The sequence below is a fragment of the Budorcas taxicolor genome, chromosome 13, assembly GCF_023091745.1.
Source record: "Budorcas taxicolor isolate Tak-1 chromosome 13, Takin1.1, whole genome shotgun sequence".
NCBI classification, from domain to species: Eukaryota; Metazoa; Chordata; class Mammalia; order Artiodactyla; family Bovidae; genus Budorcas; species Budorcas taxicolor.
The window spans coordinates 54,104,424-54,121,673 of NC_068922.1; the positions used below are offsets into that span (position 1 = coordinate 54,104,424).

General features: G+C 58.1%; 1 protein-coding gene across 5 annotated transcripts; it reads right to left on the reverse strand.

Annotated features, from left to right (window-relative positions):
• Window positions 1–475: 475 nt before the first annotated feature.
• On the reverse strand, window positions 476–10,622 carry ARFGAP1 (ADP ribosylation factor GTPase activating protein 1). 5 transcript variants are annotated; one of them, XM_052650902.1, is made up of 15 exons: window positions 10,478–10,621; window positions 10,022–10,158; window positions 7,927–7,990; window positions 7,629–7,738; window positions 7,345–7,516; window positions 6,782–6,882; window positions 6,299–6,385; window positions 5,905–6,001; window positions 5,132–5,188; window positions 4,620–4,652; window positions 3,872–3,901; window positions 3,165–3,221; window positions 2,626–2,685; window positions 2,018–2,094; window positions 476–1,121 (listed from the first exon to the last, which is right to left on the reverse strand). In XM_052650902.1, the coding sequence occupies exons 3-15, from the start codon at window positions 7,984–7,986 to the stop codon at window positions 779–781; spliced, it is 1,284 nt and encodes a 427-aa protein (XP_052506862.1). In that variant the 5' UTR covers window positions 7,987–7,990; window positions 10,022–10,158; window positions 10,478–10,621; the 3' UTR covers window positions 476–778. The 5 variants fall into 5 exon arrangements, with proteins under 5 accessions (XP_052506862.1, XP_052506861.1, XP_052506863.1 ...); XM_052650901.1 differs by lacking the exon at window positions 10,022–10,158 and having other exon boundaries at window positions 10,478–10,622; XM_052650903.1 differs by lacking the exons at window positions 3,872–3,901; window positions 10,022–10,158 and having other exon boundaries at window positions 10,478–10,622.
• Window positions 10,623–17,250: the final 6,628 nt, after the last annotated feature.

The window sequence follows — 17,250 nt, forward strand, 5'->3', positions numbered from 1 at the left end:
GGTCCAGAACCTCCAGTGGCCCCAGGTGCCCAGGGTCAGGAGGTGTCAGGAAAACGAAGGTCCAGCTGGCCACCTGCTGGCTGCCCCATGTCTAACCAGGACAGGAGGGAGCAGTGCCAGTCTGTCCTTACAAAGCTGCTCTCCCAGACAGACACCCACTGGGGACCTTTTTCCCCTTCGCTGGTGAGGGTGATTGCCCAGACCACCCTGTGTGTCCAGGTGCTTTGCTGTGACATCAAAGCCCCAAGGGGGCAGGGGAGCTGGATGCTCAGGCCCTTGCTGCCAAGCCAGCCAGGAGGATAGGGCTGGCAACCACCTGGGCCCAGCGCTCCCATGGGAGCCCAGTGGTTTGGACTGGGGCCAGGCAAGCTGCCACAGGTGAGCATTAGTGTAGACAGGAATGGGAAGAGGAGGTGGAGGCAGTGCCCAAACCTCAGGCAATTTCTTGCAAAGAAAAAAGAGAGCAAAGTTAAAGTCGCTTCAAGGAAAATCAGGCCTCGAGCACGTGTGGCCGCGTGCAACACCGAGAGCGTTTATTACCGAGCTCTCTGGGGAGGGGCTGGGTGTGCTGGCCCTGCAGCAGCAGGGAGCCCTGCCTGCGACAGCACCTGGCTTGGGTCCCCTGAAAAGCGAGCACAGGGGCACAGAAGTGCCCCTACTCCCACAGGCACGTGGCTCTTGGGTCTCGGCTGAGGCTGTCTTCTTGCACGTCTGGCGATTCTCGGGTGGAATGGTAAGAGGGAGCAGGCGGAGCGGCCGCTGCACCGGCCTTGGGGCCCTACCAGTCCTGGTTGTCCCAGCCATCGTCCACCGTGGGTGGCGGCGTGGCCTTCTTGGCGACCTTGGCCCGGCCCTCCCCACCACCACCCCAGGCCTCCCCACCGTCGCTGTTGTCGCTGATCCTATTGTTGGACGCGGACGCAGAGCCCGAGCCCCACACATCCCAGCTGTCCGAGCTCCTCTTGTCGGCCGAGGCGTCCGCGCATGTCCAGCTGTCACTACTTGGGGACCGGTGGGCCCTGGCAGGGTCGGCGCTCCCGAAGGCCTCCCAGAAGCTCTGGTCGAGGGTATTCTGGGAGTTGTCCCCACCACTGTTCTGGTAGCTCGGGCCCTCCGGGGGTCTGGGACAGACAGGGCTCTCTGAGCTTCCAGAACCAGGTCACCACGGGGGCCCCAAGCCACCTGGCCTCCCCTCAGCCTCTCCCTAGCTAAGTCTGAGCTCCAACCCAGAGTCCCGGCCCACACCTCTCAGAGTCCTAGAGCCGTTGTTCTCAAGGGCAGAGGACACCCAGCCTCGGGGTGACTCCACCACGGAGTTGAGGCCGTGGAACCTGATGCAAGGACTCAGGCCACTCGCCATCAGAGCCCACCCTCCATCAGTCCCACCCACATGGAGGATGTTTCAGAGGAAAATGTAAAATACTACTTTCCTGCAACAAATAAGGGGAAGAAAACTCAAGAGACTTGACCCTTCTCTGCACTGTGGAACCAGCTCAGGACGAGGCTTCCTCACCCAACCGCAACCTCACCACTGAACACGTCCAACAGCGCCGGGAGGAAGCAGCTGGTCCACGAGGAGGCAGACCGACAGCACCCACCTTGGCAGAGTGGCTGCCACTCTGGGCCGGGCATAAGCTCATCCATCAGAGCCCCAGGGTCCCATCCGAGTCAGAGGAGGAGAAAGCTGGCCCACCTGGCTCCCAGCAGGAAGGCCTGGGCAGAGCCCTGAGCGCTGGAGACCCTGAGGAGGTGGGTCAAAGCCCAGCGGTCCTTCCTGTCCCTCAGCCTGTCCCACAAGGGCAACGCTGAGACCACCCCCACCACCTGGGCAGCAGTAGCTCCCGAGGCAGAAGGCAGGGCTTCAGAGTAAGAGGCTGAGGGACCGACATGCCTCCCTGCACCTCCAGGGCTCCAGGGGCTTTTGACTGTCACCCAAGGCCCTGGGGGAGACGCCCTGCCTCTGAGATCTGGGGGAGATCTCAGAAGGAAGCCCACTTCAGGAATGGACACAGTATACCTGTCTGATGAATCCTCTGCTCTCCCAGAAAAAAACGTAGTGACGTCCCTCCAGCCCCGGCTGCCAACTCCCTGGACCTGGAAGTGAGCAGAAGACAGTTCAGCTGGGCTCTGCTGGGAGCGCACAGTGTCCAAAGGCCAGGGTGAAGATTAGAAATGCCGTGACACCACAAAACTCAGGCCAGTTTACTGGACAGGATCGGACGGGGACGGCGGGATGCCTGCGGTGTGGGCACAAGAGGCTACGGCCGGGAGAGCCTGCAGAGAGGCTCTGGGCCGGGAAGCAGGATGAATGCGCCCCCACCCATAGCACTAGGCAGAGAGGCAGGCCACCCACAGCACACTCACCAGGAAGGTTGGCCGCAGCAAGAAAAGAATGAAAGAAAATAGCAACAGGTTAGTGGCTGGGACCAGCGCTCGTCCAGGAGTTTCCATGTTCCTCAGGCTGTCGGCACCGGAGCGTCTGCCTGACCCTCCTTGGTCCTACAGGCCCTTTGGGCCATGAAGAGATGCGCATGAAGCGCTGGCCCTCCCCGCTCACGGTTCCAGGTGCCTTGGAACATGGAGACGTGTCCAGCCGAGCCCGCATGTCAGACGGGGCTGCCCTACCTTGGACGCCAGCTCAGAGAACCCACTGGACACATCATCAAAAATCTTCCCCTCCTTCACCTGGCAGATGGGAACAGCGTCGTCACAGCCCAGCAGACGCCCACTGCCTGCACTGAAGGCTGCCGCCCACCAGCACCGGCTCCAGGGGCTCTGTCTCTGCGCTGTCCCCTCCCCAGAAGCAAAAGGGAGGGCCAGCCGACCACTCTGCAGCCCAGGTGTCTCACTGGACCCCCACCCCTGGTATTCTCTGGGTCGCCCTCTACCTCCCACACAGGCTGGCACTGCCCTGCCCTGCCCACCCCATGTTCCTCTTGCCTGTCTGGGCCTCCAGGGCAAGCAGCAGGACGCACGCCCAGCCAAGCAGGAGCAGGTGCAAGGCCAGGCCTCACTGAGCCCAGGAGAAGGGCCCACAGGCAACAGGCCCCCAGGGACACCAGGGAGTCTGAGGACCCAAACAGAGCCCCCAGGAGCAACTGCCCCTCGAACGAGGGCCCGGGGAACTGAACGCAGCTGAACACCAGGAGTTCTCTCCATGTTACCTTCTCCTGGGCGGGTTTAAGAACGCTCTCATTCAGACTGTGGCCCAACTCCGATGCCTGTTATAAGGAAAGACACAATGAAGGAAAGTTGTGTGCTTGTTGTGGCATGTTCACTTCAGGATGGCGAACTCTGCCTGTGGAGGGAAGGTAGCTGACAATGCCTAGCTGCTAGCACACAATGCTCCTGGCTGTCGTGGAGGCTAGGCACTGGCGTCCTTGGCCTTTGGGCTCCTGAAGAGCCCCTGTTGTCCCTCAGACAGACAGGTGTACCCCCAGTCCCATCTGCCCTCCAGGGGGCCCCAAGGGAGCTCAGACAGAAGGGATGGAGCTGGGGGTTGGGGGAGGCCAGGCCAGGCCAGCGGCTCAGGTTGGGGGCAGGCAGGACAATGGGGAGACGACCACAGTGCGGGGCATTGTGGGACCGGACTCTTTCAGGTTATTCAGCTGAAGATAATTAAACCACACCACGAAAAATTCCCTGCAGACCTCAGGGTACCCCGGCCCACTGGTACCTTATGGCAGCCCTGAGCTCTGGATCCCATGCCTCCTGCCTGTGACAGATACTCAAATGGGAGCCCATCAAGTTGGGGAGCAGCTCTGAGTGTGAGCACATAGAAGCACCAACATGCAGGCTGCAGTCCAGGCGTGTGCCGGATACATGGGGAGTGGGGGTCAGGGGGCATGCACAAGCACAGACGGGGCCTTACCAGCTCTGGCTGCTGCTTGGGACCCCAGAACTTTACCCAGACAGCGTGGGGAGACAGGGGTGGGGGAAGAGAGAGAGCAAGGCGGCAGGCGCCATGGTTGTGACAACCAGGATGGGGTTCCACAGGCACCGCACCATCTCTAGACCCAGCCCCTCCCACCTGACCCTCCCAGGATGACAGGAGCAGGCGGGGTGGAAGTCAAGTGAAATGGGGGCTTAGAGATGTCCCTGAGTGGGGCTGGAGGAGCTCAGCCCTCAGGGTGGGAGGGGCCCGCATGGCTCCGAGGCTCCTCTGCCGGCCCCCAAAGCCATTATCCCAAGTCCGGAACCCAGCCCAGGGCCAGACACCACGCAGGAGACCACCAGGACTGCGAGCCAAGGTTTGAAAACAAGATAAACACCGGGCCCCGACGCAACCACAGGAAGGGAGGGCACTAACAGAGACAAGGAACGCTGTATCACTGGGACAAAACTCCCATCCCCAGGGGGTGCTGGGTCTCCCACCCGCGGCTGCCCAGACCCGGCACAGGGCCTCCTTCCCCACAAGGCCAAAGGCACAGTGGCCTCCACCTCCCAAACCCACAGGCGCCTAAAGTGACATGGAGACGTGGGAGCCTGAGAGACAATCCCGTGCGGGCCTGCAGGCGCCTGACTGCTGGTGTAAAAAACTCCTCCCCTGACACAAGGCACGCGGAGGCCACCCAGCCTAGAAGTCCCCACAGTGCCAACGCAAAGGCTTCCTCTGGTACCTTCTGACTTGCTTGGGACCCGAACTTTGTCGCCTGGAAGGAAGCACAAAGAAGGTCTTCTGGTCAGCTGCCCGACACTGGCTGCCGGAGCTGCGCATCTGCAGGACCTGAGTACCCAGGCCCGTTTCCTGATGGCCACGAGGACTGGCACTTACCCCACAGTGGCTCTCAGGCCCTGCAAAGCTGCCCTCCACACCTGCTCCCCCAGGAGCTAGACCATCAGGGTCGGGTAAGGGCACCCAGGGCAAGGAAGCAGGCCCGACGCCGACCTTTAAGCTCTGGACATGGGGCCCCCAGGCAGGGTGGGGCCTTGTCCAGTGGGCTCTGCTGTTCACTGCTGAGCACAGCTAGTCAGACTTCTCACCTCTCCCCAGCACCCTGGGTGCTCTCAGAGTCTCTGGCAGAGGGGCCACTCACAAAAACCCCCATAGAGCAGACGAACTTGTGGCTGGAGCCCCGTCAGGACCCCTGGTTGCCTGGCCTGTGATGTCGCAGGACGGCCTGGTACTTACGCCCTCCTTGGCCGCTGAGGCGAACCTGCTGGCTCCGGTAGCAAAGCTGCTCCAGCCCTGCAAGGAAGCCACACACGAGCCATGTGGCAGCTCCACGCGCAGACACATGCGAAGGGCATCCTTCGCACCCATGCTCCGTGGGAAAAGACACAGCCAGGGGCCCCAAAAGCAGCTCAGGTCCAGTCCCTGGAGACAGGCCTTCCCACCAGGCTGCAGGGGTCATGAAACCTGTTCTGCTTTCTGAGTCCAAGGTCATTTCCCCTGAGCCTCCACAACAGAAGCCAGTCATTTGGATTAAATTCCCACTGAGCCTGTGCCTCCTGGGGAGATGTGGAGGGACCCTCATGAGGAGCTGACAAAAGACGCTCAGCTTCAGGGGGGTAGGATGGAAGGGACAAGGGGACACAAACTTCATACCCTGGGAGGTGCTTCTGAAAAACAGGCCAGGCTGACGGCCCCTTCTCCCCTGGAGCAGACTCAGCCCAGAACCCATGCAACAGGGCAGCCCTGCCAGGAGGGGCAGCCAGGTAGGCTCCACTCAGAGCCCGAGGTCTCCGGGGAAAACGCGCCTTGTAAACCTGGGGCATGTGTGTTATACGTTGTAGCCAAAGTAAATGAAAGACAAAACACAAGAGGGATTAAACCCTGTAAGCCCAGCTTTAAGGTGTGAAGTCAGTGAAGGAAAGGGGAATGGGCCACTGCAATCCTAGGATGGCTGGTCTTCAGGAGGCCCTGGGGCATCGGGGTTGGGGGGACTGGGACGGCATCCTCACCGAGTAGAGGGACGACATGGCGCTGTTGAGGAAATCGTCTTCCCTCTTTGGAGGCGGCACCGTGTTCCCAAACCCCACATAACGGTTCTCCTGGGCCCTGGGGGACACAGGCAACAGGGCTGCTGCTCCTGACAGCCACAGGGGGCAGAGGCACCCAGACCCAGACACCGAGTCACTGCCGGACACACCTGTCCACAGGTCAGGCAGGCTCCAGGAAGGAATCACATCCTTTCTCTCAGTGGTTTTCTCTCACTCAAGCACCCTCCTGAAGCTGCCACTCAGGACTCCACAGGGCCTGCCAATCTTGCACCCACTGCACACGTGGGCAGCAGCCCCAGCCACTCTCACAGTGGCCCCTACTCTCAGCCTCCCCTGAGCCCGCCTGAAACCCTACCCTTGATAGGAGCCAAGGTCATCATTCAACCAGTCTTCGAAAGCCTTGTCCCCAGAGGCGGTGGAGTTCTGCACCTGGCCGGAGGCTCTGCAATGGTGGGTCAAAAGTTAGAGGCCAACAGAGGGGGGGTACATGCCCGCAAGGGTCTCTGGGAGGTGCAGTCACGCCCACCTGCTCACGCCTGGCTCTTCTGAAAACTAAGCTCTGAGCAGAAGGCAGCTCAAGCTTAGGCTCAGTGGCTGAAACTGGTGAGAAGCAGGGGAGGCGCGGCTCTGGGGGGGACGGGAGCCACAGTGGCTTCATGCCGGCCTGAGCCTGTGGGGTGGGGCGGGGCACAGGGAAACCAGGGGAACCAAGGCCACAGCAAGCACTGGCCCACGGTCTGGAGCCCTTCTGACCAGAATCTCACTACTGAAGAGGGAGGAGGAAGGGGCTGGGCTGAACCCAGCACGGAGCTGGCCAGAAGGCTGGATGAATAGCTACCGGTGGGCAGAGGACAGCAGTGTCCTGGGCTGAGGTGGAGTCCAGCTCTGGGCGGGTGATGACTCCAGAGACCATTCTTTGCCTTCAGCCAGAGCGGCCACCTGCCAAGGGAACCTGGGTCAGAGAGCAGGGGCCCATCAAGGCGGCCTAAATGCCCCTGACCGCAGTGCACTCCCTGGCCCCCACACAGCCCCTCCAGCTTAACACCACGGGCTGGGGGCTCTGCTGGGTGTGGACGCCAAACGGGCAAGCTGTTGGTCTCTGAGGTCCCCTTTCTACAACCCAAATGATGGGCCTCCCCCAGCAGGCACTGAAGTTCTCAGGGAAGCTTTAGCTGTATGCACGGAGGTGTCTGGACACAGCGCTTCCTGGAGGGTGGGAGGAAAGCCCATCCTCAGCCCAGTAAACCACAGGGCCCCCAAGTCCTCCAGGAGGGAAGAGCCAAGGCCAAGCATGCTGTCTCCATGTGGATGGCACGCGGCCTCCATGCTGTGGTCAGAACCGCAGAGGAGCTCAGTGCCCGCGGCCGGAGCAGCCTCCACGTGGCGGGCAGCCTGCCTCACCCGGTCCCTGAAGAGGGCAGCAGCCCTGCTGTTGTACTTCTCCTGCAGCGACCAGCAGGGGTCGTAGTCCTCCTGAGACTCCAGGAACTCTCGGAACCGAGCGTTCCCGCCCGCCTTCATCTTCTCCAGCTCCATGTCCTTCCACTTGTCCATCGTGACGGAGCGGACGAAGCTGCACAGCAGAGGGCTGGCCTCGTCACCGATATCGCCCCCTGATTCAGAGCCCGGGGGTGAAAGGGGCCGACCTACATGGGGCCCACTCCTCCCCACCCCTGGGCACTGACCTGAGGTGAACCCCAAGCCCACGGTGCTTCCCCGAGCACTCCAGGCAGATCCAGATGCCATAGGTCACGCTCACCCACTGTGGGTTGAAGGCGCCGCACTCGAAACACACCTGCGAAGGGTGTCCAGGGGCTTGTCCAGAGGCTGAGGCAGGACCCAGGGACCCCCAAGACCCAATGGTGGCCCCAACAGCAAGAACAGGGAGGCTGGTTATGAGGCCAATGGTGACAGGGAGACCACACACTACCCCGAGAGGTTCCTGAAACCTGAACTGGGTGTCGAGGAAAAGCGGATGCTTACATTGTTTTCATCTTGCGCCCGAACTTCCTTAAGAACTTTCCTGGTTCTTGGGCTGGCCATGGTGCTGAGAAAAACAAGATTTTCACAAGAAAATCAACCGCCAGTGCAAACACACTACACGATATAACCTCAAGGAACCCCAAGAAGCTGCTCAGAAGCTGTTAGGGAACAGGACAGCTCACTGCAGGCAGCGCGGGGGCCCTTCACCGCGGGAACTTGCTCTCCAAGTGCAAGGAAAAGCCCAAAGCAGTGTGGATGCTGCCAGGCCAATAAAGTGATCATGAGGAGCAACATGCAGTTACTAGAGGGCCCTTACCACGTTGCATCAAGACTGTAATTTATGGAATGTCAGTTTCTGGTGAAGCTCCTAGCAAAGGGCTGGGCTTTATAAAATGTGCTCAGAACTGGCTGCTAAATCTCTTTTCCTGCCTTCAGGGCAACATACTGAACTCAGGCTGATGGTACCTGAAGTCAGGGAGCCCCACATTTTTGGTCCCGGCAACGCCCCACCTGCCTCAAGCCAACGCAGGGAGGCTCCAGGCCTGGGGCAGAAGCGGTGGTCCTGACTGACATGGGACAAGGCTGGCCTCCCAGGGGCCATCTGAAGGACGGAGGTGACAGAGTGCATGGCCACAGCAGGGCATGGGCAGGGCCTATGGACCTGCAGATCTGTCACAGTGCCTCATGGGGACGCTGTGGCAAATAGCAGCCACATAGCCTGGGCTGAAGAGAAAAGCCATCTCTTCACAGATCTCCTAGCCTCGGCCAAGTTCACGTTCAATGGTGGCCTGTTTAATTCATGACCAGGAAAGTTGATACAGTAAGAATCAAGCCAGGGAGGGAAAGGGTGCCCAGCACAGTGCTGGATGTAAACTAACCCTAACCTGGCCGGGGTCCTGGGACCAGAGTGTGCACACTGTCCCTCCAGCTTCCCTGGCAGGACGTGTCTTGTTGCGGACACAGGCCATTGTCAAGAGACAGAGCCACACGCCTGGGTTGCCAGCAGTGTTTGTAACCTCCGACCTTGCGCCCACTGTCTGAGAGGGACCTGTTCCCGCCAGCTTCCCTGCCAATGCAACAGCATGAAAACCCAGGAGCATCTTGGTCTGCATCTGCCTGTTACCTTCAGTTACTTCTCAAGGGGACCCGGCTTGTCCCCACAACCATGCTTTCTGAATCTAGAATGCCAAACACTCACAGGATACAGGCGAACAGCAGTCAGAACTAGGATGAGCCTGCCCTGAATTTGTAATTGTGTAAAAGAAGGCAGAGTGAGGACTGGCAGAATGACAGCGGGGAAAACATGTAAAAGTGAACTCACATGAAAGTGAATGATGTGGGCTGGATTTAAGAGCAACTTTTTCTTCGCATAAGAAGACCCTTTAATTCTGTGAAATACTAACTTCAATACATGAGAAACAAATACCTTCTTTCAAAACCATAGTTTATCTTGAAAAAGAATCCAAGAACTCCTGCTTTAATACTTGAAATCAAGATGGTAACACACAGCTCTCTGCAAGAGGACGAGGCTTCAGTAAACTGTGAACCAAGACACTTTTTCTCAGCTCATGAGAGAAGTCACTTGTCAGACTCTAGAACACTGTTCCCTGAGTGGGAACTTCATCAACACCTGAGATTAAAAGGGATGACTTAAGCCCACCGTTGGGGCTGTTACCAGCGACAGGGACAAATCATGCTGATCTTTCTCTGAAACCACCTGAGCACTCAAAGCACCTGTGTGGAAGGACAACTGTTTCTCATCCTAAAGCTCTGTTACTTGTGCACTTCTGCAGAGTGAGGAAGGGATGCCAAGGCCAACTTCAACACTAGTTATCCCCTGGGCCGTCATGACAGCCCCATTTGGCACAGAAACCCATGGGGACTGGACCCTTAAGCCTGCACCAAATGAGCACAATTATCTCTCACATCTGTGGCGGGCGAGAAGCTGTTTAACAGGGCAGATGAGAAACACAGCCCTTCTACTAGAAGTACATAAACTGAGGGAGGATTCCAAAGTCCTCTCTCGGTTTCCTCTCCCTCCCGCAACACGGTCACCCAAGGCCAAGGGGTGGCTGCCACTCCCGATGAGACCCACCTCTTCAACACCGAGAGGAGGATTCTTCCCTCTGAAAAGTGGAAGACCTTTCAGAACTCAGAAAGAGGCCTGACCGGACCCTGAGTCTGGACCACGTCTTGGATCCGAAGGAGGGGACGGGGCAGGGCCGGCTAGCCCTACGGAAGGGGTGCAAGTGAACAAGGGCCTGTGACAGTCTCAGCGGAAAGAAGGCTGGGGATCTGGGGCGCCCTGCAGGGTGGGTGGGGGTCTGGGCAGGGACGGCCGGAGGAGGGGTGCTACGTGGGTGGGTGGGGGGCTTGAAGGGGGACCGTGGACCAGCCCCGGAAAGACTTGGGGAGGGCGAGGTGGGCGCTTCCAAATCCTGTGGATGGCTGCCTCGAGGTGGCTGGGGGTCTGGCGGGGGCGGCCACCGGGAGGGGCCGTGGATCAGCCCCAGAGGGAACCAGGACCTCTAGGTCTCGGTAGCGCGCTTACCGGGCAGGGCGCTAGATCCTTTGCGCCGGGTCGGACTGGGGTCAGGGCAGGGTCTCGGCGGCGGTCGGGCCAGGGTCTGCCGTGCCGCGAACTGCACAGAGGACACGCGCCGGCCGCCCACCCGGTCGCCACCCGCTTCCGGCTACGTCGCGCTTCGCAGGGTCTCACGGGAAGCCGGGGGCGGGCCGGCGAGGCGGGACTTCCGCCCTGCCAGCTGGGCCGGAAGCGCGACCCTGCTCCGTCGCTATAGGGACGCGTCCTCCTCCTGCTGTGCCAGAGCTGTTAGTCCAGCGGGGACCGCGGTGTCCTGGAGACCGACAGTCACGCTCACCGGCGCTGCCCCGTCAGGATTCGGACGGGATAAAGATGGCCTGCTCAAATTAGGATGATTCACGGGGGTTTACTTACAAGGGGGCTGATTAGGAGGGTGTGAGCAGGTTTAGGGCACCGCAGGAATTCTGCGGGAAGCCAGTGCTGGACCGGCAGAGCTGTGACGTCAACAGGTTCCAAGGGGATGGGAGAGGTTCCGATTCTGGAAGGACAGTGTCCTCGGCGCCGCGGCTCCAAAGGCTCTGTCATCTCTGGTTGTGGGCATGGGGAGCCCAAGGTGATCCAGTAGGAAAAGATACAGGAGTGAATACCAGCTTCTCTGGTCTCTTGCCCTCTGGTCTTCCGATTTTGCCTCCCACTGGCCAAGCCTACAGGTGTAATCTGAGGTAGAGAAGGATGGGGGTGGATGTGGAGAGCAGCTAGAGATGTTGCAAGCAGGCTGCAAAGCAGTGTGAATAGTAGGGTCCCAAGTATGGGAACTATGACTGTAGGAAGAGTAACTGTCCAGACTGGTGATCTCTCTCTGGGGAGTGTAACTGCAAGTGATGTTTGGTTTTGTTTTTACTTTGTGCTTTTCTGTATATCCACACACTCTGGATTGATCTGTGTAACTTTTGGAGTGATCCAGTTGCCTGGTCGCTCAGCTGGTAAAGAATCTGCCTGCAATGCAGGAGATCCCGTTTCGATTCCTGGGTCAGGAAGATCCCCTGGAGAAGGGACAGGCTACCCACTCCAGTATTCTTGAGCTTCCCTGGTGGCTCAGATGGTAAAGAATCTTCCTGCAATGCAAGAGACCTGGGTTCCATCCCTGGGTTGGGAAGATCCCCTGGAATAGGGCATGGCAACCCACTCCAGTATTCTTGCCTGGAGAATCCCCATAGACAGAGGAGCCTGCCAGGCTACAGACTCGCAGAGTCTGATAAGACCAAGCGACTAAGCACAGTATGAACATCTTTACTGAGGTATAATTTACATTCAGTGATTTACACTCAATAGGTTTTGAGAAACGCATACCCCAGTGTAACCTACACCATAGGACATTTCCATTACAGGCAGCTACTGTTCTTATTTTTATCCCCATTTCTTAGTTTGCCTGTCCTAGGACTTTACATAAACAGAATCATTCAATAAGTACTCTTTCAAATGGTTTCTTTCACTTAATATTTCAGCTTTTCATTCCTTTTATTGCTGAATACTATTCCATTCAATGAATATATCTCACTTATCCATTCACATATTGGACAATGGAGTCATTTCTGAGTCTTGACTATTGTGGATAAAGCTGCCCTGAAATTCACACACAAGTCTTTTGGTGGGTGTATCTTAACATTTCGTTTGCACAGTTACCTAAGCATAAAGTTGTTGGGTGATGGGAGAGGTGTGTATTGAATTTCATAAGAAATTGTGAATCAGTCTTCTAAAATGGGGGCACCATCTCATGCCCCAGCAGTAGTGTGAGGGCTCCAGTGTCTGCAGGTACTCTGAATTATATCCCACTTGTAATTCCCTCCACTGCTGGTTGAAAGTTGCCCTGGAGGTTTACCTTGGCTTCCTGGCCAGTCCAGCCTGCCCTGTGCCCAGCTTAGCATGAGCACATCTTGCAGGCAGGGGAAGCCCTCAGGAAGGAGCCAGCAGGTCTCACAGGGAGAAGCCGCTGGCATGCACAGAAACAAGAGGGCCAAGGTGATGTGGACAAGGCACCCATAGAGTCTACATAGGGGCAATGTGAGGCAGTGTAGATTTCAGCACAAGACCCCGGGCTTCAGAGAGCAAGAGCCCTGTGCTGTATTCCTTACATGAGCTTCCTGGAGGAGGAGGTGTGAAGGATGTTGAAAGGTAGGAGAGGAAAAGGGAAAGTGGTCCTGGAAAGGGCACAGCTGAAGAATTGATGCTTTCAAATTGGGTGTTAGAGAAGACTCTCAAGAGTCCCTTGGGCAGCCAGGAGATCAAACCAGTCAATTGTAAGGGAATCAGCCCTGAATATTCATTGGAAGGACTGATGCTGAAGCTCCAATCCTTTGGCCACCTGACGTGAAGACCCGACTGAGTGGAAAAGATCCTGATGCTGGGAAAGATTGAGGGCAGGAGGAGAAGCGGGCAACAAAGGATGAGATGGTTGGATGGCATCACTGACTCAATGGACATGAGTTTGAGCACACTCTAAGAGGTAGTGAAGGACAGGGAAGCCTGGCATGCTGCAGTCCATGGGGTCACAAGAGCTGGACACAACTGAGCAACTGAGCAACAAGAGTCAACACCGAGCAGAGGCTAGATGTTCAGTTTTCTGACTGTAAAGCTAAAAGTCAATCCCCACTCCACCACTGGAGAGCCTGGGGCCACGGTCTTCCCCAGAGCCAAGAGCAGAGGGAGGGCCCTCCAAGGACAGGGAAGCCTGCCACCTTGCAGCAGCTGTGGCGCCCCTGCCTCTCTCTGCCGTCTCAAGGCTGGCACAATGACCAAGTGACAGAGGATAAGTCTGGGTATGACATGGTGAATGGTGCAGAACATGGAACTGAAGGTGTTTTATTGCCCCATCTAAAACACATACGTAATTAGTTTTTCTCTCGGAACCACCAGCAGTCGATTAACTTCCAGTCAGAGTAACATGATCATCTTAGTGGTTTCCTCCCCAGGGCTCCTGAAATTCTCGATGTGAATAAATTGAAGGGAACACAAGAGCAGCAAAATGAAAGCCTCAGAGTAAATGGCTCCATGAGGAAAGGGCCAGCCCAAGCCACACAGTCCATCTGCAAATTCACCGTTGGCCCCCTTGGGTGTGGGCCTGTGGATGTACTTTGCAATGCCCACGTGGTGTCGACTTTCACTGTGTGAGTGCTGGGTCAGCTCTGGTGGATTCGACCAGATTGTTCACAGAGCCGTTGTACCAAATGCCCTGATGCCGGTGCACCCGTTTCTTAGGTACAATACCTCCCGGCTGAGTGTCATCGGCAGCTCATCTTTGCCACACTGTGAACATACGTGTTGTCACTACTGCTTTGATTTCCATTTTCATAATGGTGGTGGAGCTGGACACATGCTCACTGGCCAGTGGACACCTGCCTGGTTTCTGCGCTCTCTCTGTTTCTATCCTCCATTGACTACCTTCCACAGCCAGTGCCTCCCTGAAGTGGCTCCATCCTTCATCTGAGAGACAGGCATGGAGCTGGCTCAGACTAGGACTGTCTCGCTCCTGGCCTCCGGCCTGCTGCATGGATGGACTTGGCTCCACATGAAGAAAGGCCTGGTTGACCTGTCCTATCTGACCCCTGCCACTGGCTCTGAAAGATGCACAGGGAAGAACTGTTCCCTGGGGTAAAGGAGGTGGAAGGAAGTTGGATTGTGGCCCTGTTGACTCTCGAGACCATGCATCACTACAGAGCACAGCTGTTTCTGAACCTGAGTTGTCTTCATCCTAAAATACCCAGGAACTTGCAGTTGTGCCAGAGGACACTTGGTTCCTCAGGCTAAGCAGTCATAGCCAAGAATGTGTTGAGACAGGGCCAGCTTCTCAGATTGAAGACCTGAGGGCTCAGATCCCAGGGCTATGACAGGAAGACCCACTTACCCCCTGCCTTAGCCCCTCCCATGCCTATCTTAGTCAAGAATCTGTCCAAATTCTAGTTAGATACAGAAAACCCAACCCCACATGGCTTAAACAACAAAAGGATGCTATTGGCTTATGTGGTGAAAAGCCCAGTGGTAATCTGGCTTTTGGATGAGGTTTGATCCAGCAGCTCAACAGCATCACTAAGAACTAGGTTTCTCTCTATGTTTGCTCTGCTGTTCCATTTTCATCTGAAGGTCCCCAATATGTAGCTCCTAATGCTGTAAGCTCTGTGGTTCACATCCCAGCCAAAAGCCCAAGATTCAGTCTCTTGGGTCACATGTCCACTTCTGAACCAACAACAGGCCAAAGGGATGGAATGTGCTGACCGGCGGCATCTAAGACCCAAGCTTCAGCCCTGAAGCCCCAGAGGGAGGCAGGTTCCCAGGACGGCAAGGGCTCAACAGAAGTCTGAGGGGTGGGGGAGCAAGCAGTCTACACCTGCCTCACAGCCCATCATGTTCCCTGGGGGTCAGGTGAGCTCTCCCTGTGGCCAAAGTTGAGGTGGGGATTTCGTGGCTCCCTTCTGTGTCCCCGGAGCCCAGCCTGAGCCCAGCTAGCTTGGCACGAATGCTGGAGATGCCTGGGTGGGGCTCTGTCCATCTCCTCTTCTCTTTGGGGCGGGGTAGGAGGGATGGGGGTGGGGAACTGCTGCTGGAAGGAAGGAGGAAACCAGTGTAGGGTTAAGGGCAACTTATCTGTCTGGAGAGGCAGGAACTCAGCCTGAAGGCGGGAGGGAAGAAGGTTTTCAGGTGGACTGAAGTGGCACTGCTGAGCTGCCCCCCACCCATACGGCCACTCTATTCGGGTCCTGCTCCTCCCTGGGGTCTAACCAGGGCCTCACGCCCCCTCCCGGCATGAGGCACACTTGAGCATGGCCCACACTAATAGAGAACCCAGAGGCTCCCTATGACCAGGAGAGAAGACCCAACCTAGCTGTGCCCACACCCCTGGCCCCGACCTTAACTGCCTCCCTCCCACCATCTGCCTTCCCTCTTGTTCAGTCCCACCTCCACACCTGTGACCTGGGGGTCCTCGTCTAGTCCTCCCTCCAGTTAGCACAGGAACCCGCCTTCAACCCAGGGTCTCCCTCCCCCTCCAGCCTGATCCTGGCCTAGCCTGCAGGTCCCCCACGGTGCCTGGGCAGGTGAACTCCGATAGGCTGGCCACCCGCTCCTCCCTCCTGGGCCCTCAACCCCAGGAGGGGGATCTCTGAGCACTTGACCTGGTCCAGGAAGCCTCAGCAATTGAGTTCGCCTGGGGCCCCATTAGGAAGGAGGCTGGTTGGTTGGGTCCTGCGAGGGCCTGGGGGCAAGTGCAGGAGGTGTGGGGTGGGGGCGGGATATCCTGGACACTATGGGGTGGGTTGGCAGCAGTGCCAGGTCTGCCCTGGAGCCACCACAGGGCACCTCCAACTCCAGGCCTCCTGAGAAGCAGCGCCATCGTCCCTTTAAGAAGGGGATCCCACGCCCTGTCCCTAGCTGGTGAGAAACCCCCAGAGTCCGAGTTAGAGAAGGAGAGAGACTTGGCACAGCTGTTATTCGGAGAGACGGGGCTGGGCTGGAGGACCCCGGCTGCCTGGCGGAGCTGGGCAGAGGACTGGTGGGGACTTCGGGGCGGGACCTGGCCTGCGAAGGTCTGCAGTCTGCGGGGAGGGGTCGGGGATTGGAGGGAGGGGCCAGGGGAGGGCCCATGGGCGGGGCTGAGGTGGGAAGGTGAGGAGCTGCAGGGCGTGGGCGGCGGACTGAGGGTCGGAAGTCCAGCGCGCGCCGGGTGGTCCCTGGTGCAGACTTTTAGAGGGGGCGCCCAAAGGCAGGGCCGGTACCACGGGCCGCTGCTCTGGCCGCTTCACTCTCATTTTTCTCTGTACTTTCCAGCTGGCAGTCCCAGAGCACAGGGGATCCGGACGCCGCCCCCGGCTCTCAGCTCTGCCCACTCTGTGGGCTCCTGAATTGGCACAGCTCAGACCCACGCCCTTCTGCTGTCTTAGGTCCCTGCCGCCCGGGGGCGGGGAGTGGGAAGCCGGAGCCCTGTGCGCGACCCCGAAGGCCCCTCCGTGAGACCCGGCGCGTAGTGTGTACCCTCCGGGGCCGGCTGGGGGCGCGGTGCGGGGCGGCCGTGGGGTGCCAAGAAGGGTCCCAAGCTGCCTCACAGGTGCTGGGGGAGCTTCTGAAAGTTGCTGGAGCAGAACAAAAGCCGCCAGGTCGGAGCGCCCGGCCGAGATGTCCGAGTCCTGAGCTGGGAAGTGGCGCCCCTGTGCTCCCGTCCACGGGTGTCCGAAATTGTGTGTGGCCCCAAGTGTGCGCACAAGGAGTGTATGCAAGGGTATGTGTGTATGTGAAACCAACACTAGGCAATGAGTGACCTCCGGAGTCCCTGTTCTGAGATCTGACACCCCTGGGGGCCAGGATTCAGGTGAGTTTGGGAGTGTGTATCTATCCGTGTGTTGGCCTGTCTGTGGAGGGTGTGTGTGAGCCCCTCTCTGACCAACCTTGGCACCTCCAAGCTGGAGGAGGGCACCCCTGTCCTTTATCCTGGCCTGAAGAGTCAGGGAGTGGAGAAGAGGGTTGGAGCCCCCTTGCAGGGCTGCGCTTCCCTGTCTTTTGTGTCTGGGATTAGCCAGGCCCCTTTGAATTCCAAGCTTTGTCAGAGGACTTGGGCAGTCCTCCTTCCAAGTTTCTCCTCCTTCAGTTCTGCCTTTGGAGCTTCCAGGAGCTCCTGCTGCCCAGGAGCAGGGGCCTAAAGGAAGGTGAAGTCCACTGGGCTGGGGAGGAGATGAAGGTGGGCCTCTGGATCTCTGGTCTTACAAGGGAAACGCTGCTTTGTTGAGGTCTTTGGG